Source organism: Stenella coeruleoalba, assembly GCF_951394435.1.
Source record: "Stenella coeruleoalba genome assembly, chromosome: 21".
NCBI classification, from domain to species: Eukaryota; Metazoa; Chordata; class Mammalia; order Artiodactyla; family Delphinidae; genus Stenella; species Stenella coeruleoalba.
Genome location: NC_137167.1, coordinates 25,510,889 through 25,532,973, shown reverse-complemented (window position 1 = coordinate 25,532,973; position 22,085 = coordinate 25,510,889). Strand labels below are relative to the sequence as shown.

The following is a 22,085-nucleotide window of genomic DNA, read 5'->3' as shown; positions in this document are numbered from 1 at the left end:
ACAGATCAACGGAACAGGATACAGAGCCCAGAAATAAACCCACACAACTACAGTCAATGAATCTTCAACAAAGGAAGCAAGAATGTCCAATGGAGAAAAGACAGTCTCTTCAGCAAGTGGTGTTGGGAAAGCTGGACAGCCACATGTAAACCAATGCCGTTAGGACACACCCTCATACCACATACAAAGATAAAAAAGTGGCTCAAAGAATTAAATATAAGACATGATACCAAAAAACTCCTAGAAGAGAACATAGGTAAAACATTCTGTGACATAAATCGTACCAATGTTTTCTTAGATCAGTCTACCGAGGCAAAAGAAATAAAAGCAAAAAATAAACAAATGGGACCTAATCAATTTATAGCTTTTGCACAGCAAAGGAAACCATAAACAAAATGAAAAGACAACCTACAGAATGGGAGAAAACATTTGCAAATAATGCTACTGACAAGGGATTAATCTCCAAAATATACAAACAGCTCATACAACTCAATATCAAAAACTAAATAACCCAATCAAAAAATGGGCAGAAGACCTAAATAGGTATTTCTCCAAAGAAGATATACAGATGGCCAACAGACACATGAAAAGATGCTCAACGTTGCAAATTATTAGAGAAATGCAAATCAAAACTACAATGAAGTATCACCTCACACTGGTCAGAATGGCCATCATTAAGAAGTCTGCAAATAATAGTTGCTGGAGAGGGTGTGGAGAAAAAGAAACACTCCTGCACTGTTGGCGGGAATGTATGTTAGTGCAGCCACTATGGAGAACAGTATGGAGGGTTCTTAAAAAACTAAAAATAGAGTTACCACATGATCCAGCAATCCCACTCCAGGGCATATATCCAGACAAAACTATAATTCCAAAAGATACATGCACCCCAGTGTTCATAGCAGCACCATTTACAATAGCCAAGACAACCTAGATGTCCACCGACAGATAAATGGATAAAGAAGTTGTGGCACATATATACAATGGAATACTACTCAGCCATAAAAAGAATGAAATAATGCCATTTATAGCAACATGGATGAACTTGGAGATTATCATACTAAGTGAAGTAAGCCAGACAGAGAAAGACAAATATCATATGATATCACTTATATATGGAATCTAAAAAAAGTGACACAAATGAACTAATTTACAAAACAGAAACAGACCATAGACACAGAAAACAAGTTTATGGTTACCAAAGGGGAAAGGGGTCAGGGAGGGATAAATTAGGAGTATGGGATTAACAGATACACACTACTATATATAAAATAAATAAGCAACAAGGATTTACTGTAGAGCACAGGGGACTATATTCAATATCTTTTAATAACCTATAATGGAAAAGAATCTGAAAAAGAATACATTAGCTACCTGTCTATCGGTCTATCTATCTACCTATCTATCTGAATCACTTTCCTGTATACTCAAAACTAACACAATATTGTAAACCAACTATACTTCAATAACAAATCAATTATATAACCCACACATCAACAGGCTAAAGAAGAAAAAAAAAAATCACACGATGATATTGATAGATGCAAACAAAACATTTGACAAAATCCAACACCCATTTACGATAAAAACTCTCAGTGAACTAGGAATAGAAGGGAACTTTTTCAACTTGATAAAGAACATTGACCAAAAACCTACAGTTAATAGCATACTTGGTGGTGAGGGACTAGACATTTTCCAGCTAAGATCAGGAACAGGTAAGGATGACCCCTCTCACCACCTACTCAACATCACACTGAAGTCTCAGCTAATGTAACGAGACAAAAAAGGAAACAAGAAGTATACAGATTGGGAAGGAAGAAATAAAACCATTGTTGTTTGCAAGTGACATGATTTTCCATGTAGAAAATCCCAAAGAATCAATTAAAAAATTCCTAGAAATAATAAGTGTCTATAGCAAGGTTGCAGGATACAAGATTAATATTCATAAGTTAACTGCTTTCTTATATACCAGCAATGAGCAATAGGATTTTGAAATTAAAAACACAAAACCATTTATATTGGCAACAAAAAATGAAATAATGCAGCACAAATCTAATAAAATATATACAAGATCTATATGAGGAAAACTACAAAATGCTGCTGAAAGAAATCTAACAGGATCTAAATAAATGAAGAGATATTCCATGTATATTGGAAGACTCAATAGTGCCATGATATCAGTTCTTCACTACTTGGTCTATAGACTCAGTGCAATCCCAATCAAAATCCCATCAGGTTATTTTGTGGATAATGACACACCACCAATTATAAAGTTTATAAGGAGAGGCAGAAACGTCAGAGGACTGGCTGCCTGACTTCAATACTCACTACCAAGCTACAGTTATCAAGACGGCACAGTGTTGGTGAAAGAACAGACGAACAGATCAATGGAACAGAACAGAGAGCCCAGAAATAGACCCACACAAATACAGTCATTGATCTCTGACAAAGGAGAATGGGAAATTCAATGGAGAAAGAATAGGTTTTTTTTTTTTAAACAAATGGTGCTGGGGGACTTCCCTGGCAGTCCAGTGGTTAAGACTCCATGCTTCCAATGCAGGGGGTGAGGGTTCGATCCCTGGTCAGGGAACCAAGATCCTGCATGCCACATGGCGCGGCCAAACCCCCCCCCCCCCCCCCCCACAAAACAAGAAAACAAATGGTGCTGGAATAACTAGATATTCACATGCAAAAAGAAAAAAAGAATCTGGATACAGACCTTACACCTTTCACAAACATTAACTCAAAATAGATTGTAAATGTTCAATGCAGAACTACAAAACTCCTAGAAGATAAGAGAACATAGGAGATAATCTAGGCGACCTTGGGTTAGACAATGAGTTTTTACCAGAAACACCACCCATGAACGAAACAGCTGACAGGGTGGACTTACTTACAATTAGAGACTTATTCGTAATTCCCCAAACTCGGACGCATCCAAGATGTCCTTCAGTAGGTTGATGGAGAAACAAACCACAGGCCATCCAGACAATGGAATATTATTCAGTGATAAAAAGAAATGAGCTACCAAGCCATGAGAAGACATGCAGGAAACGTAAATGCATATTCTTAAGTGAAAGAAGTCAGTATGAAAAAGATACACCCTGTATGATTACTATTATATGACATTTTGGCAAAGGCAAAACTACGGAGACAGTATCAAGATCAGGGGTCGTTAGGGCTTTACGTTTGGGAGGAGGGATGACCAGGTAGAGCACAGAGGGTTTTCAGGGCAGTGAAATTACTCTATGATACTGTAATTGTGGACACGTGACATTGTGCCTTTCACAAACCTACAAAATGTACAACGCCAAGGGTGAGCCCTAATGTAAACCGTGGACTGTAGTTAATAATTATAGTTAATAATCTGTAATAATAATAATGGAACCATACTGGCTCATGTACCACATTAATGCAAGATTTGATAAGAGGGGAAAGTGGGGGGGTTGATATATGGCAACTCTGTATTTTCTGCTCAACTTTTCTCTACACTTAAAACTGCTCAAAATAATAAAGTCTATGAATTGAAAACGAACAAAACAGAACCTCCCAAGCGACAACACGTGTTTATCTTAGATTGCTTGGCTCAGAAATCTGAACTAGATTCCAGTGGGCGAAAGTCCAGACAACAGCAGGGCTGGGTCCCCCCGGGGCGGAGGGCAGGGGGCTCCTCAGGGAACCGGCTTCTCGCCTTCTCCAGCTCTAAGGCCCCCCTGCGTGGGCTGGGCCTCCTCCGTCTTCACAGCCGCGGTGAGTCCTTCTAACTAGGCTGTCTTCTCCTGTCCCCTGAGGATGCCGGCGGCTGCACTGGGCACAGGGGGTCCTGCACCGTGTGCGGCCGGGGGGCCAGGATGGTGCTGGCTGTGCAGAAGCCCCCTTCCTTCCATCAGACCCAGCCTGAGCAGGTGGAGACGCCCCAGGGTGACTCATCGTCCCGCCACAGAACGAAACCACGACTTAGAACACAGGCAGGGCGAGGTGGGGATGGGTCAGAACCCCGGGGTCTGGATCTCAAGTCCAGTTCAGCCCCTCCCCAGATCTGCCTGAGTGACCTCCACCATGCCTGGCCAGGAAAGCAGTGGGAAGACCACGGGCCCTGGTGCAAGAATTCATTTTTCAAAGTATTTAGGGATCAGCCAGCACTGTGAAGCACATATGCACAGACACATACTTAACGTGTGTGTGCACATGTGTACGTACATACATGGCATTAAAACATAATTAGTACAGTTGGTTTTTTCAGTGGCCGAAGAAGGTGACTAGAATAGAAATATCTCACCTTGGCCAAGCTTGATTCTCAGAACCCTATAGAATTTACATATTAGTACCACAGTGTCTGGAAACTAAGAAAGGTAAAGCTCAAAGATTCACCATAACTGACTTAAATCCACAGTAAATAGCAAAAGGAGAAATGAAAATTTTTATCTGACTCCACACCCTCCAGAAACACTAAAGCTGCCAGGAGACCTGGGCCCAAACCACCTTGAGGTCATTTCCTAGCTGATCAAGTAACTTGATTCTGAGACTCAATTTCTTTATTGGAAAACTGGATCCTCACAGTAGCTTTGCCGTGAGCTCAATGTTATGTAATTGTCCGCTAGCTCTATTCCACATACCTTACGTCCACACCACCCAGACATGTAGTATGCATTTGCCTTTTCCCTTTATAATGTGCATTTAAAAGTCCGTTTTTCACTTCGACTTGGTCTGCCACAGCCAGAGATTAGACAGTTTGAAGACAAAGCAAACAAAACCCCACAATAGCTAACAGGCTCCGGCCCGGTAAACGAGGATGGAGCAGACAGATCTCATTACGCCCGGAATGCAATTTAGGTGCAGCAGCCAGTCCAGCTGGGGCAGGGCAGCAACAAACTCGATTTTGTGCCTGAGTCCCGTGGACAAGTCACCCAACCGGGGAAGGGAACGCTCAGTGTTCTGGACGGATCTGTGGGCGGCTCCCAGTCAGCACCGTCTGACACACACCAGACTCTGTAATCGAGCGGGGCCATCAGTTTTAATCACTCCTAAATGTTTCTACTGATGTCATTGCAACAAAACAGTCTGCAGATCTGCCTTGAGTGGAATTCAGTTAGGGAGTCGCTGTGACCCCGGGCGTTCCTTCTGGCAATTTCCCAGTTGCGACGCCCACGCCCCCGGACGCTTACTTGGGGCAAAGCCCCCTAATTCCCCACCCATATTCCATCACTACCCGGGGCCGTATTACAACGTGAGGCCTTGTTTTTGAAAAAGAAACACGGATTTGTGGCTCCTGATGCCACGAGTACGTGGGTACCGACTTCTCGCGTTTTCATGGAACCAACAATCCAAGCGTGACAGCAAAGAGGGGCTTGCAAAGGCCACCTCCCGTCCCGACGAGGACAGTCGCGTCCAGAGACGGTGTGTCCCTTCTTCTAGCAGGCGCGGCTGCCTCGGGATGGAGGGTCCCCCACCAGGACGTTTACGCAGAGAAGCGCTCCTTACGACTTTGCTAAGAGGAGCGACTCTTTTCCTTTCCTGGAGGTGGCCCAGGCAGTGCTGTCACTCATGTACACGGTGGGGAGAAACGCAGTGGGGACGGGTGTGGAAGTAGGGGGGAAAGGGGGCGTGTGCACCGGGGGTAGGGGACGGGGTGTGGGCCCCTCTACTGTGGCCTCTGCGCTCACCCTGCAGGTCCTGTCTTTCTCCCATCGCTGCAGGTCTGACTGCTCCAAATAGGCCCCAGGATGCCGCAGATGTCCGGCTTCTCCCTGGTCAGGAGGCGGGGGCTTTGGGGGCTGATGTGGTCCTGAGGGTGGAGGCCTCACAGATGGGACCAAAGCCCTGATAAAAGGGACCCCCGAGAGCCCCCAGCCCTTCCCCCATGTGAGGACACAGCACGAAGACGCCGTCTGTGAACCAGGAGAGGCCTCAGCGGACACCAACTCTGCGAGCACCCTGACCTGGGACGTCCAGCCTCCAGAACTGGGAGAAACGAATGTCAGCCGTCTAAGGGGCCCGGCCGACGGTGTCCTACTGTGGAAGCCCAGAGGACCGAGCCTGCCGCCCCCCTTCCTCCACGTGGCTCCCAGAATCCACCCCCAGGCCCCAAGCACGGTTCTTCCAGAGACAAAACCGGACACAACTTCTACGGCTCCGGCACCTTCCGTGCGCAGGAAGCCTATCCAAGCTGCTGGTTGGTCCAGCCTCAAGTGGCCGCCTTGGCCGCCACCCGCTCAGCCCGGCCTCACCCGCGCGGCACTGGGAGGGGGTGAGTGCAGAGGCTGGTGCTGGGGCCCCGCGGGTGCCGTGGGCGTGCGGGCCCGTGGAAACGCTTTCTGGTGGTGCCGGCCCTTACCCTCGCCCTAATGAAGCCAGAAACCTGGACGATGAAGGAAAAGCTTCCCTTCCGTTTGCTATTTGTTTGTTTACTTGGTTTAAAGAACATCACGTGGGCCCCACAAAATACGTGCAAGGGGCCCTCTGGGGGCTCGCAGGGGCCGCTGTCGCGCGTCTGCCCTGTGCTCAGGGTGAAACACACGCCACCGACCCCTGCAGCACGTGCCCTTCAGCGCCCACATGACGTGCACCCCCCTCCGGGGCCTTGGGGGCTTCCTTCACAGCGCCCCCGGCAATCGCGGCTGCCTCTGCTCCGCACGCGGGCGCGGCGGCTTCCCCACACCTGCAGCCGCTCCCCCCGGCCCCGGCACGTGCGTGTGCGCGAACGTGATCCTGAGTCTGTGTGCACAGCCTGCACGTACACGCATACCGTGCATGTATGTGCACGTGGTCGTGTGTGCTTGTCTGTGCAGGCATGTGTGTGCACACACGTGCATGTATGCACGCGCACACGTGTCTGCGCACACGCGTGTGCGTGTATGTATGTATTGTGTGCACATATGTGCGCACATGAGCGTGTGTGCGTGCACTGCCTGCCATGCTTGTCTCTCTCTGGGGAAGGGACAGAGACCTGGTCTCTCCCTTGCCTCCCTGGTGGCCACCCATGCAAGTCTCTCATGCTGGGACCTTCTTCGTATGAAATGGAAGGATGACACCTGAGCCGGGCAGACTTTCACGCCCAAAGTGGGTTCAGCCACCATCCGTACACACAATAATCCTCTACGGCTTCTGCCCTAGGTGTCCAGCTAGATGCCCTCGTCCCACCCCGATGTGTCACGGTCCCCACGTGATCCAGACTCTGTGTCATCCGTGCGTGGTCCTCGCCCCTGTCCCTCCTCGGGCCCTCACCCAGCTCTTCTCCATCACCTGATTCCCAGGCTGCAGCGCCAGTGCCCACATCCGGGATGCTGCACCTTCTCCCACCCCTGTATCATGAGATGGGAGCCACACCAGCCACGCGGTGGCGGTGGGGATGGGGGGAAGGACAAATAAACCAGTCCTACAAGTGAAGTGCTTTAAGCAGAGCCTGGAACTCCAGACCGGCCCGTTCAGTGTAAACCCAGGGGCCACCCAGTTTCCCCAGACCCACACGTCTACCATTTACTCAGACATGAGCGCTCCTGTCCTGAAGCCCTGTTGCATCCTCCTACCCAGCATAAACTGTTTACACTCTTCTCTTGATACAGTTGCAACCACACTAAATTTTATAACATTTCATTTCATCGAGTTTTAAAAATGGAGTTTCAAATGCACTTGCAGATTCTGTGCGATGAGTAATAGAAAGCAGAAAATAGGGCTTCCCTGGTGGCGCAGTGGTTAAGAATCCGCCTGCCAATGCAGGGGACACGGGTTTGAGCCCCGGTCTGGGAAGATCCCACATGCCGTGGAGCAACTAAGCCCGTGCACCACAACTACTGAGCCTGTGCTCTAGTGCCCGTGAGCCACAACTACTGAGCCCGTGTGCCACAACTACTGAAGCCCGTGCGCCTAGAGCCCGTGCTCCGCAACAAGAGAAGCCCGCGCACCACAATGAAGAGTAGCCCCCGCTCGCCACAACTAGAGAAAGCCCGTGCAGCAACGAAGACCCAATGCAGCCAAATATAAATAAGTAAATTCATATACATAAAAAAAGCAGAAAACACGTACATGAAATTTAAAAATCCCTGGGCTGCTCGGAATTAACCTCACTTTGTAGGATGTACGTGGCCTTCTGGGAAGATTGGTGTAAGCAAAAAAATGAGGGTTGAATTTAAAATCAGGCAGGGAGAGGACATCTTGTACTGGACAGAGAATCTTATTTCTGACTAATTATGGACACTTGCGTCCCCTCCGATTCTACTTCCTCCCCGCTCACTGTCTAATTCGGCACCAGCCCCACGTCTCCTGCTGCCCGCTCAGCAAAGCCCACAGGATGCCTGCGTAGCCCTTCTCTGCAGGGAGAGAAACGTGCTTGGTGAAAGCAAATCTAACCCCGTGCATGGCCTAAAAGAACCAAAGAATTTGAGAGAATATGTAGAGTTATTTGCATCTTTTGGTTCAACATCTAAACAGCATTTTGTACACAGCGGGGTTTCAATAAACACTTGACTGGGATGCTGGCTGGCTGGACCTCTGAGCTCTGCAGGGTTAGATGCTGTGCTGTTTATCACCATGCGAGCATGGGAGGGTACTGGGAGACGGGGGCCCTGACCTCTCGGCATGGGTTCTGTAACTTCCCCTGGTTCTACGATTATTTACTAAAGAGTGTGCCTTCTAGTTTTGAGGACTGGAGTGTAACTAGGAGCTTTTGCTGAGGAAGGCGGTAGCTCCCAGGCCTTGCTGCAGATGAGGTTGGGAAGTCTTGCCACCATTTTTGGGTTCAGGAACTCTGTCTCGTCAGTCTCCAGCTTGTATCTGTGTCTTGGAGGTGGGTGTACACTGGGTTACAAGAGGCTGGTGCGTACACAGATGGCTGGTGTTGGTGACAGCTAATGTCCCTGTGACAATACAATGCCTTTCTTCCTCTCTCCCTCCTCCTATTGCTGTTGGGCTGGAGGACACAGGGATTGCATCTTTGTAATAACTCTGCACAGGCTGGGGCCTGGGGCCATGTGGACGCTCCTGTCCCCTCCTCTATGCCGCCCCTGAGATGCCAATGTGCACAGTTGGAACAGCACAGCTGCATGCTCACCTCCCAGGCCAGAGCCAGGGTCACTGGGAAGCCAGATTAGAAACTTGGATGTCAGCCCTTCTTTAGCAAATGTTAGTAACATACACACCATTTGTCTAATGAGTCTTCAGATGAATGAGTAAAAGATACTAGAGCTTCCTGGTCTCCCCTTCACGGCCATGGCAGTGAGCTAGTGGGCATGGGTATTTGCAATCAGCTGGTGTGCAGAATTTTCAGCAAGGAGATTGCTTGACAAAACCGATCGCTATGTCGTTTGTTTTTAATTATTAATAACTTTGAATGTGGGTGCTTTGTTGTTTGGTTTGCTGTGAGTTTTGGCTTCACTTAAGAGTATGTGGTGAGGCACGTGGGGGAACCCGAGGGTTTGGGGCTGTAATTTTCTAAAACTAGACGCTAAAGTATCAATGCATTAAGGCTCAAGGAAGAATTCCCATACACCCATGGATACAGCAAATTCCCTTTAACCTCCATCCCTAACCTCTGGTAAGTTAATGACAATTTGCAGGAATAGTGATGTTCTGTTTAGGAAACTGTGTGAAATAAACAACTTTGATTATATTGTCAGGGTAAGTATAATACAATTCCTGGGTTATTTTTAGTCTATAGGGCGTTGTTACAGTTAAAATTTGTGTGTATTGGGTCATATTCCTGTCCTATAATGTAACTAAGTGCCTGCTTTCTGCGACTTGCATATGGAGTTCCACTGCAGTCTCTCCACCCAGGGCTCTCCCGCTGCAGCGTGGGAGCTGCGGGGTGCGGGTGAGTGAGCCCCCAGCCTTCACCCTGCCGCCTGGGTGACACAGAGCAGGGGCAAGGGGCACCGATGCAAGGAGCCTTCTGCAACATTGTTAGTTACAAGTTTAACGTTAGTTACAGCGAGCATTTATTTGAATCAAATCTGTGATGTGGGAGAGCTAAACCGGACACAACATATGTACGCTCTTTATTCCATTTTGATAAGACGAAGCATAATGTTGTTCTTTTAAATTACTAAACAGACTTTGGGGTTCAAATTTGTCCATGTGGCACATTGTCACAGGCTATACAGCCGTCATCCCAAGGAAGACCCTCACCTGTGAAAACACTTTTCAGCTCCATTTTGTGGTGAAAATGGGGATGCTTGCGTATAACAAAGGTTTTCTGCTGAATTAAGTCATGGTCTGGGGAGCAGTTTCTGGTCGAGAAGCTGGAGCACATACACACACGCATCCAGTTCCTGAATCCAACCGGTGAAGCAGATAAACACACGCGCTCACATACACCTGTTGTTCCATGTTTATTCCGGGTGCAACTCATTATCAGCCCCATAACAATTCAATTTCAGGTGCCAAATACAACAAACTAGATACACTGGACCGGACACAGGATATTTTGGTTTCTTGGGGAAGGAAGACGTTCCCACCCTGGTTTAGCTCAGAGCCGGAGTGGCCGCTGATTCATCAGGGACCCGGTTCAATCGCTGACCTCTGTGGGCTTCAGGCCCCGCACAGGTGCACTGAGGATGCTGCGGGGTTCAACTCACTGGGCTAGGTGCCCAGCGGGAGCAGGGAGCACCGCAGGGGTCCTCGGAGACACCCAAGTCCCCTTCCCGCTCCTCTCCCACTTGGTCCCCTGCATTGCCAAGGGCCATCTCACTCTTGATGCCAACCATAAACATGGAATATTGGTAAAATTTCTCAAAAGCCCAGGGCATCCGCTACCTTTCATTTTTCACAAACTACAGAGTTCCTCTAGAAGCCCAGCACTGGGTCAGATAATTCTGCTCCCTTCCCTGCCAGCTGACCGTTCATTTCCTATATCCCGGATGCCAGACTTCACAGGCTCGAACACCCGAAAAGATCAGCACGCCGCCCCGTTTCTACCTAATGCTGCATCCACTCGACAAGACAAGCGCATCTCCGGATGGCTTCTGACTCACGTTTGAACGCACGTGTGCCTGTGAGTCTCCTGCAGTTGGAGCGGCGAACCCTTACAGGCACACGAATCTTCAGAATCAAAGCGCAGTCTTGGAATCCGTGTTTTCAGCTTTTGCAACCTGCATACAAATTTAGTAGCCATGGACATCGTGTTCTAGACTAACACTGAGGAAACCAGACATCCGGGAGCTGGCGCCCATCTTCCCGGATACGATCTCCGCCTACGCATCCCTCACTCTTTCAGGCTTGGATTAGTGAAGGCGGGCGGGTGACAGCACAGTGGTCATGACGATCACAAGGTGACAGTAAAGATGATGAAAGCTAACGTGCACCAAATGCTAATAAGGCTTGCTAAGGTCTTATACTTTTGGGTTTAATCATCCTAATAATCCCGGGAGGTAGGAAAATCCCCTTAAGGCTTCCCCTTTATTTGTAATAAACAGGGAATCAAAGGCACAGTAAAATCAGGTGGAGGTGAGGTTCCCAGGTGCTGGATCAGGTGGACGCGAGGGCTTCGGGGCTGCCTCGGTGCTTCTGTCCAAGACACACGGCGGGATCCCTCTCATCTCCCGCCCGGTTCTACAGGGCGCAACTCTGCCAGCAGCTTCCCGCCCACGCCCATCGTGCCCCACACACGAGATGCCTTGTGCATTGGCACCTAGTCCCCCCACCCCCCCACACATCCGAGGTTTCCTTCAGCGATACTTGCCCTACTATGTGTGATGTGCTTTGATATTTTCTACTCTATACATTCCATACTTTCCTGTTCTTTTTTTATTTAAAAAATTGCTGGTTGCGACCCAGTAACTTGAATTCACGACCCACTGAATGGGTTGCAGCCCACGGTTTTACAATCAGTGTCATGGAAATAGAAATAGGAGAGATAGGAAACGAAATAAAAATTACATGCTGACTCAGCAAGCGGCCCACTCAACGGACGGTCTCTTCTCTGATTAGATGGCTCATCCGTCACCCTCCTCCCTTCCTGTTGGGATCTGCCTCCACCCAAGACCACCACGTCACCCAGCGCAAAGGCCATCGCTTACTTGTCATAGAAGCTGACGGCTTGAGGCGCTATTGCAGCAGAAGTGTCATTTCAGGAGGAATGGCTTTGAAAGGCGAAAAGAAGACTTCCTGTGTTACTCAAATTTGCATGGGTGTGCGTGTGTATACAAAGACAAATGCACGTGTGGAAATACTTGCTTCCTTTAAGATAGACGGATTTCTGCAGGAATGGACCAGAGAATGGGTGTGTTGCAGACGTAAGAGCATCTGGGCAGAATCAGGAGGTGGGGCTGAGGGGATGTCCCCTGAGTCTGGCTGGGTCTCCGGCAGAAAGAAGCACGTGGAAGCTAGGGTCTCCTTATGCTCGGCCACTAGACAAGCCCAGCATCCTCACCGGGTCCCTGGCACCTTTTCTGACCTCACATCACTGCACCCTTGTGACATCTACACACTGTCCGCTAGACCCAAGTCCAACCTCCACTGAGTCATCAAGCTCTGAGCCCAGTGTGATTCTATTTTGCCATAATCCCATATTGAAATGCTGATTTTATCAACAGGTACATAAAAAGATGCTCAAGACAATTAATCACCGGGAAAATGCAAATTAAAACCGCAATGAGATATCATCCCACACCTGTCAGAACGGCCGTCATCAAAAAGACTAGAAATAAGTGTTGGTGAGGGTGTGGAGAAAAGGGAACCCTTGTGCACTGCTGGTGGGAATGTAAATTGGTGCAGCCGCTATGGAGAACAGTATGGAGGTTCCTTAAAAAACTAAAAATAGAGCTACCATATGATCCAGCAATTCTACTCCTGGGTATGTATCCAAAGGAAATGAAAACACTAATTTGAAAAGACACATGCACCCCAGTGTTCACTGCGGCACTATTTACAATAGCCAGGACATGGAAGCAACGTAAGTGTCCATCGACAGAAGAATGGATAAAGGAGATGTAGTATGTATGTATACACACACACACACACACACACACACACACACACACACACACACAATGGAATATTACTCAGCCATAAAAAAGAATGAAATCTTGCCATCTGTGACAACATGAATGGACCTAAAGGATATTGTGCTAAGTAAAAATAAGTCAGACAGAGAAAAACTGTTACTAAATAATCTCACATATGTGGAATCTAAAAAATAAATGAACAAATATAACAAAACAGAAACAGAGTTATAGATACAGAGAACTAACAGGTGGTTGTCAGAGGGGAGGGGAGAGGGGAGGAGAGAAATAGGTGCGGGAGATTAAAAGGGACAGACTGCCAGTTACAAGGTAAATGAGTCATGGGGGTGACACCTACAGTGTGGCGAACACGGTCGATAATAATGTCGTATCTTTGAGTGGTGAGAGGGGGTCAAAAGGTACAAACTCCCAGTTACAAGATGACTAAGAACTCGGGATACGATGCACATGATAAACAGAAGCAACACTGCTGTGTGTTATACAGGAACGTTGCTAACAGTAAATCCTAAAAGTTCTCATCACAAGGAAAACTACTTTTTCTATGTCTTCTCTTTTGTATCTATATGGGATGATGCATGTTCACTAAACTTATTGGGCTCATCACTTCACGATGTATGTAGGTCACATCGTTATGCTGTACACCTCCACTTACAGAGTGGTGTGTGTTAATTGTATCTCAATTAACTGGAAGGAAATAAACTTGGTGTACAATTTGCAAAAAAAAAAGGCTTATTTTACTCAGAATGAATTCATCTAGCTACTTTTTGATTAGTATTGATACTTTGTGGTTTAAAAAAAAATGATTTCAAAGCCAAAATGTAATCTTGGGAGTTGTCTCTCTTTGTTTTCTGCTTTATTTTTTACTGAAATCCCCCAATTTTCATGCTGTTCAGGGGAGGGTCTGGAAGCACAGTTCTCTGTGAGGGTTGCTCTGTCCAAGGGCACGTGTGGCCGTGTTTGCCTGGGGTTTGGGGGACGCTCAGAGCAGCCTCCTGGATGGAAAGCAGCCTCCAGGTTTGCAGGACTGGGGCTGAGAAACCCCGGTCCGGAGCTGACTGAATGGGATACAGTTGGTGGGCTTCACCGTGAGAGTCCCTCTCCCACCCTCTCCTGAGCTTCTCCTCCCTCCAAGGCCCGTCTGTCCCCTCCCTGTGGGCCTGGTGATTCCGCTGGTTGGACCACTGATGCATCCCCGGTAGCCCTGGGTCAGGCTCACAGCCCCGCACATTCCATATGAGCCTTCTCTCCATCTGCAGAAGCCGGAGGGTGGGACAGTGTCTAACTCCTGATCATGAAGTATTTACACACCGGGCACCTTGTCTGGTCCCACCACTCCAGACCCGCGGTCACCCTGTGACCTTTCAGAAGTCCTGGTAGGAGGGGCCTTGGTACAGCCCCCCATCACCCCACACCTTCCAGGAGGAGCCTTGCCCAGGCCAGCATCTGGGTCCATCACTAGAGCACTTTTTTCTTTTTTTTGCGGTACACGGGCCTCTCACTGTTGTGGCCTCTCCCGTTGCGGAGCACAGGTTCCGGACGCGCAGGCTCAGCGGCCATGGCTCACGGGCCTAGCCGCTCCACGGGATGTGGGATCTTCCCGGACCAGGGCACGAACCCGTGTCCCCTGCATCGGCAGGCGGACTCTCAACCACTGCGCCACCAGGAAAGCCCATAGAGCATGGTTTTTCAGAATGCATCCTTAAGGTCCCGAGTTCACACGCTGCCCTGATGGATGCGCTGAATAGAGTTCAGGGGCGACCCCGTGCCCACGCGGCCCTCCCTGCCTGCCCCCAGCCCCCTGGAAAGGTGCGGGTCCTGACGCATGGCCCCCTCGGTGCTCAGGTGTTTGGCAGCAGGAATGGCCTTACAGCTCCTCTGTGTCTGGAAACCTGCTCATCCCTGGGACCCCAACTGAAGCCGCCCTGCTCACCAGGCTCTCTAGGTCCCTAGTCTGCAGCAATTTGATTTTGGTCACAGTCTAGAGAGTACTGTCAGTGCCTCTCTAACTGCACTGAATTCCTTTTCTCTTATACACACAGCGGTGACGCACTTGGCTTCTTCTAACTCCTCAGCGTGTGGAGGCTGCTGGGTCAGGGAGCTAGTCGGTCATGCACGTGGGCACATCCTTCAGGGCAGAAAACGCTCAGTAATTGTTGTTTGAGTGAAATCTGCTATAGACTGAATGTCTGTGTTCCCCCAAAATTCATGTGTTGACTCCCAACCGCCAAAGTAATGGTGTCAGGGGGGCCTTTGGGAGGTGAGAGGTTATGAGGGTGGGGCCCCCAGGATGGGATTAGTGTCCTTCTAACAGAGACCCAACAGGGTCCCCAGCCCTTCCTCCCCGTGAGGACACAGGGAGAAGACGCCACCTGTAAGCCAGGAAGAGGGTCCTCAGCAGACGCTGAATCTGCCAGCTCCCTGATCTCGGACCTCCAGCCTCCAGAACTGGGAGAAGTAAACGTCTGCTGTTTATAAGCCCCCAGTCTGTGGCATTTTTTTTCTTTCACCGTAGCCCAAATGTAGTAAGACAAAGCCACACATGCACTGATGGAGGCGTCAATGCATCAAATAAAGATATGCTGTGTGAGGAGGGGAACCAACACGGGAGAAGGTACCGTAATTCATTCGGCAGCAGCCAGGCTTGGAAACTGTGCAAGGTAAACACTGATATTTAGCATAAAAGCTAGGCAGTGCACTCCAGAAATCTAGATGAAAAATCCCCATCTCCTAAGTTCTATAGACACGTGTTAGTAGCTTTAAAACTGATTTGATTTGTTTGTACAAAGTTTTAACATTAAATTGTCAAATAAATACATCTTTTGGACTGTCCCCTTGATTAGCTGGCATGTGACCGTCCCTCCTCTGCAGCACGTGATGGGGACTCGACGTCACACGCTGGGAGGAGCGTTCCCTGAGGGGTGTCGGGATCCTCAAGGGGCAGGTGGGTAGGAGGGGGCTGCACGTCCTGAGGGGTCTCCGCTGTGGAGGAGGGAGGATGGAGGGACGCAGTAAATAGATACATTGTTACTGTCCAGAGAGAACCTTGGCAAGGCACCATGTCCACTATGTCTAGAAACTTCTAGAAATTTCCCTGAAGGAAATAAGTGTGGACGCCCCTCGAGTTACAGAGTTACACATCTATATGTACACGTAGGGGTGTTAATAAAAGGACACAAAAATAAATGTCCAAAAGAGGAGTTCTTTTAAAATGAGTTACGTATTATAATTACTTTGAGACATTCATGCAGTTAGATGGTGTGCAGACGTCAGACGCCATCTAACATCCTTTATATAAAAATATTTTCACAACATGTGCCTGTCCTGAAGAAGGCTTTAAGTATTGGCAGGTATTATTTTATATGCAGGTATTTTTAAAATTACATAGTGTGCCCGTTTTCTCCGTGCTGTCTCATATAATATCTGCCTAATATTCTTTAATTGATCATTTCATTTTGTCTGCCTTTTTTCATTTCAGTTTGCAATTGACTTGCCAGTGCAAAATCTGGTTCAACAGAACAGTCTTCATAAATGCTTATAAATTACCAACTCTTTACAACTGACTTAAATTTAACATTCGCGGGAATGAAGAAAACCCATTATTAACGATCACATCTCCTATAAATGAGCCAATGTCACAAAAATTACTGGTAGGGCAATTTAATTTCAGTGTGTCTGAGGGCCTTCTCTCAAAATGTTTCTCCTAGAAAAAGTGGGTTTTCTCTTCCATTGTAGTCATTTTGAATGTGCTGTATTAATCCACTTTTATCACTGACTTTAATTTCATAGAAACCTTCTTTATCTTCCTCTGTTCCATGGCCATTTTCCTCATCATAAAGTTACTTTTCATACATTACACCCTATGAGCTTCAGAGAATGTCTGTGCCCTAAAATGGAATTGTTAATGGCAAGGGCATGGGGTGTGGTACTCACTTCTAAAAAGATGACTTTACTCATTTGTCTTGTCTGTCACTAGAGAAGATTTTAGGGTTTTCAGTAAATGTCACTCACCTTTCCTTGGAGTTTTTAGACACTGAGGCCAATTGGGAAAAAAAAAAAAAAAAAGATTGGTATTTTGAAGGGGACCAGAGGCAAAGGCTCCTGCCTTGTTTTGTGCCTTTAGCCTCTACCGGCTGCAAAACGTCCCTCAGTGCTCTGTAAATGACAATGACTCATTTCACTGCAAGAGCATTAGCATCACTATAAAGCATTTTAAATTTTAACGTGGGACGGTAGAATCAGAGACTCGGAGGAGATGTTAAAAACCTGTCCAGTCTCACCCTCTCGATTCAGAGATAAGGAAACTGGAAAACCCAGTTTGGAAAATAAAACGTCTAAAATTATGGTGCTTGCTCCCAACTAGTCATTGTAATAACACTGGGAACATAACTGATTCCTTCTCTCCGCCCTTCCTCCCCCACCCTCCTTCCTTTTCTTTTTTTTAAAGCTTCCTATAAATTATCCTTTCACACACTTTACATCAGCATCCCTGACCCGAGGTGCGAGTTAGAATCACGTAGGGAACTTTCTAGACAATAAGCCCACCAGGGACCAGTATTTAAATGCCCCCCAGGTGACAGGGACCCACGACAGGCAGGTTGACCCTCATGTTTCAGCGAAGGGGCTGCTCAAGACCTCTGGATCCCAGTGCGAACACGCCTGGCGGGGGCGCCTCGGTGCTACGTCCACCGGCTGGTCCACTGGCTACTTCGCTTGCCCGACAGCTGATGCAGGGTTTCCCTTCCCATCAGAACCCACCGCCGCCCACTCACCACCACAAGTGGGAAACTGGGCAACATTTCGAGAACTCTTTTGTAGCCAACGTCACCAAATCCTTCTGTCCGTTTCTTCCCAAGTCCTTTAAAATCTGACTGTTCTCATTATAACCACCAACCATCACCTCATGTCCACACTGTAGGAACGGCACTAAGTACTTTCTGTGCCTAAACATTATGGTGGCTTCTAAAAAAACTTTAAAATAGAATTACCATAGGACAAAGCATTTGCACCTCTAGGTGTCCCCCCAGGAATTAAGTCCAGGCCCTCGGGCTGAGACAGCGCCCCGAGTGCCACGTGCTGTCCAGAGGTGGACGGCAGCCTCTGAGTCAGCCTCAGGTTCCTGCTGCCACGGAGACGGAAACGTGGCCTCAGGATGCAGAGGTCTTATGTTTTGGCAGGTCCCCCTCCCTCTAAAAGCCTGTCACAGAAAAGAACTGGTGCCGCAGACACAACTGTGATGCTGGAAAATCTTAGAGCCAGTACAAATGCAGGTGAGCTATTGTCAAAGCCTCATGAGACAGAAGTCAGATGAGTCACCCATTCATGCGGAAGCTTCGCAGAGTGAAACAAAAAATAACGCGTGCTTATCGCAATGAGACAGCCAGTGTTCCTTCTAAATAAAGAGGAAAAATAATGTTATTGGCCTATTTCCAAGTAGAGAAAGGCCTGGTTAGACTGGCGAGTTAGAAATAAAGTTCTAACTCAATCATAGTGGATAATATACTGTCATTCTTTTAGGACTATACCTGGTTTCATAATTTTACATTGAAAAGCAACCTTTTTCTGGTTCTAATTTCCTTTAAAAGAAAGCGAAGCTTTACACTAAAGGACTCCTGTGATTTGCAATATTATTCTCTGAGACAGTCAAACGAGCAACAGAGTCACTGGCTAACGATCAGATATCAATTACGAAAAACTCGAATTTAAATAGAAATCAAGCTTATGATCCACAAGACAGCCTCTGCGCGGTCACAGCAGATGGCCGTCAGGAGCCGAGAAGGCAGCCGGAAGCCTTTGAGGCTGGCGAGTAACCGTGTTAGGTGCAGGGCCAGGAGCCCAGAGCCACGGAGAGGGTGTCTCTTCTCAGTTACATTCCATGTGGATCTCATTCAGCCTTCTGAGGCTGAATTCATCCAGCACTCCCCATTTCTAAAGGAGCATCTGCCCCGTTTCATGTATGCCCGACTCCTGTCAAACGGTGATGGCCAACTCCAGCTCCAGCTTCACTGTGTCTGTGGCAGCAGACAGATAAAATTTCCACGTGATTTCTACGAGCGCCGGGGAAAAGAGAACGTGATAGTAACCCGGAACTCCCTTGGAAGCAAGCGTATAGTTGCACTCGGCACCCAAGCCACGTGGAGCTGGGCTTGCCTGGAGAAACCAGCTGTTTTATGTCAAGTAACCAGAGTTACCTGAGAAAAATGCAAACACAAAAGCTTTTCCCTCCCTTAGATTGACTTAGGGTTTCGTGATGAAGAAGGGAAGGAGAGATGCGTCATTCTCCATGTGCGGACAGGTCTCAATTATGTTAATGCAGCTTTGCTGATTAATAATATTAATTATGTAAATAACCGCCTTAATGATTAATCTGGGATGATCTGGAGCCAACTGTGTTCTCATCTAGATCTTCCATAATGTTTACAAACCGCTATTTAAAAAAAATTTCACTGCATCTTACTTAGTTCTCATTAGGACCCCCTAAAGTCGAATGTATACTTAAAACATTTTGCGGGGAGGGTCACCGGTGACGGACGTGCACGTCGCCCCCGCCCGGAACGCCCGTCTGCTCTGTGCCGCACTGGTGTGTACTCTACCTAGATCCTCCTTGGCCGGCCCCGGAAAGCTGATGCCCGGCTGGACCAGGTCCCCGCCCTCTTCCTCTGCAAAGAGAGAAACAAAGTCACTTTTCAGTATGTTGCTGGTGTGGCCCGCACAAGCACAACGCATCCCCTACACGCCCCCGCGACGCTCAGGCACGAGCCACGCTCTCCGGCTTACGCCACTGCTCGGGGCTGGCGTTTGGGGCCGAAGCCCAGGAACCACCACCTTTTCTGACAACAGGCCTGCGGTCGCAGGTGCACGTTTGCCCCACGGAGGCGCCGCCTTAGGTCGCCGTGCAAGGGATTCACGGCTGCTCCTTGGTCTCCTGCAGACTTTGCAGACTTTGTCTGCAGGTGAACTGGATTCTGTAAACTCGGCCGCACGATTGTTTCCCGGCTGGTGAGTCCCCTGTGAGCCCTACACGGTCCTGAGCACCACTCCTCTGACGTCTGGAAAGTCTTGGACTACCTGAGGCCTCATCTGGCAAAATTCGAAGCCTGCAGTTACTGTTGTCATCTTAATACTCGTTAACCTTAGGTCAATTTTGTCCACATCTCATTTCCTTCTGTTGTGACAACAGGTCACCGGCATTGGTTTTCGATTGCTGGGTCTGTGATTAGTGCAGAAGCAGACACGGCATTCTTAGAGGGACATGTCGTGCGGCTGTATAAGGTCTCGGGGGTCATCTCGCTCTGGCCCTCCCTACCCAGATGAGGCAACAAAGCCAAAGGGACAAAAGGCCTGGGCTCTGTGTCCAGCCAGCCCTGGGGAGCTGGACACAGACACAGCAGCGGCCTTCCGTCCTGGGCTCCGCTCGGCGAACCAGGCGCCTTGGTCTGCCGGCCGCTCTGGGCCCCATGAGTGCTGCCCGGCAGCTTAGATCTGCTGATGCCCAGGGACTGTCTGCCCCGCGATGCACGGAGAGCGGGGGCGGGGGGGGGGGGCAGACAGCAGGTCTCCATACAGAGACAGGGAGTTTCAGATAAGCTTCATATATGTACCATCATTTGGGTGTGTGGTCCGTAAATATCATTCTAAATATAATTACATAGTCAGACGTGCATTCACGCAGGCTTCCAACATTCTCGAATAAGCTCTGGGCAAATATTCTAGTAGGACATCCATTCTAGCAATCCTAAATGCAGTTACCATGTTACAGTCGCGGGGGGCTTCGTTTTAGGACATTGTGATCAGCCCACTGACATTTTCACCATCTTCAAGTCAGCAAATAGGCACCTTCCACTTTCAGCAAGTTTACAGGACGTTAAAGAGAGAAAGTAGGGTTATTTGTAGTGAGGTGGGTGGACCTAGAGTCTGTCATACAGAGTGAAGTAACTCAGAAAGAGAAGAACAAATACCGTATGCTAACACATATATATGGAATCTAAAAAAATAAAATAAAAATGGTTCTGAAGAACCTAGGGCCAGGACAGGAATAAAGATGCAGACGTAGAGAATGGACTTGAGGACACGGGGACGGGGAAGGGGAAGCTAGGACAAGTGAGAGAGCGGCATGGACATATATACACTACCAAATGTAAAATAGATAGGTAGTGGGAAGCAGCTGCATAGCACAGGGAGATCAGCTCAGTGCTTTGTGACCACCTAGAGGGGTGGGATAGGGAGGGTGGGAGGGAGGGAGATGCGAGAGGGAGGGGATATGGGGATATATGTATACGTATAGCTGATTCACTTTGTTATACAGCAGAAACTAACACACCATTGTAAAGCAATTCTACTCCAATAAAGATGGTAAAAAAAAAAAAAAAGAAAGGTAGGGGGTTTGGCCATGAAAGATGCTGTGGAGCTGTGGAATTTACCATGTCTCAGGTAAATTGTGGTGGAATTTCATCTTACGGGGTCTCCCAGGCACTGCTTTTAAGATATATACGATATACATGAATATACATGTATATATGTCTAATAAATGTCTGTCTGAATTGGGGTAAGTATTTTAGAGAGAGCTTATTCGAATGCATTCACATAATTCAGCTGCGCCCCGTTTTTCATGGCTAAGAGTACTTCTTGCACGTTTGAAGTCTTGTTTTACTGCTAATAAGCCATCGATGACAAAGCTGGCTGGTCAGGTGACCACAGGGTAATATGAAACTCAAGAGGCCGTGTTTCATTTGTTTAGAAGCATAATGCACTAGGATGCACAGTGCTAATTAAATACGGTTTCCACGGAGACTATGTTCACGTGGTCAGCATTATTAACTTGAAGACCGTCTGCGTTAGGTGAGGTAGAAGAGAATTAGGAGAATAAACCGAAACAGTGAACCTTCGATTTCGATCCCATTTGTTCTCCTTGAACACACACACACACACACAGAAACAAAGGGACGAGCTTTACCAGTATGAATCTGAACGAGCAGCTGACATCACACAGTGGAACCGCGAGCACGCACTGAACTGACAAAGATGCCCAGCGGATGCAGACGAACAGACAGAGCCCAGCGCAGCGCAATCAACCGGCAGCTTCACAAAAGGGCGAGTCTCATTATCCCGAGAACGAGACTCCAAGGACGCCGCCTGAGG

At 48.0% G+C, this 22,085-nt stretch overlaps 1 protein-coding gene across 1 annotated transcript in view; it reads right to left on the bottom strand.

Moving 5' to 3' along the window:
• DLGAP2 (DLG associated protein 2) overlaps positions 1-22,085 on the bottom strand; it is a 718,648-nt gene that overhangs the window by 127,607 nt on the left and 568,956 nt on the right. The window contains exon 5 of the mRNA XM_079909047.1: positions 19,541-19,606. Coding sequence (XP_079765173.1) covers positions 19,541-19,606 — 66 coding nt within the window. The remainder of the gene's footprint in view (positions 1-19,540; positions 19,607-22,085) is intronic.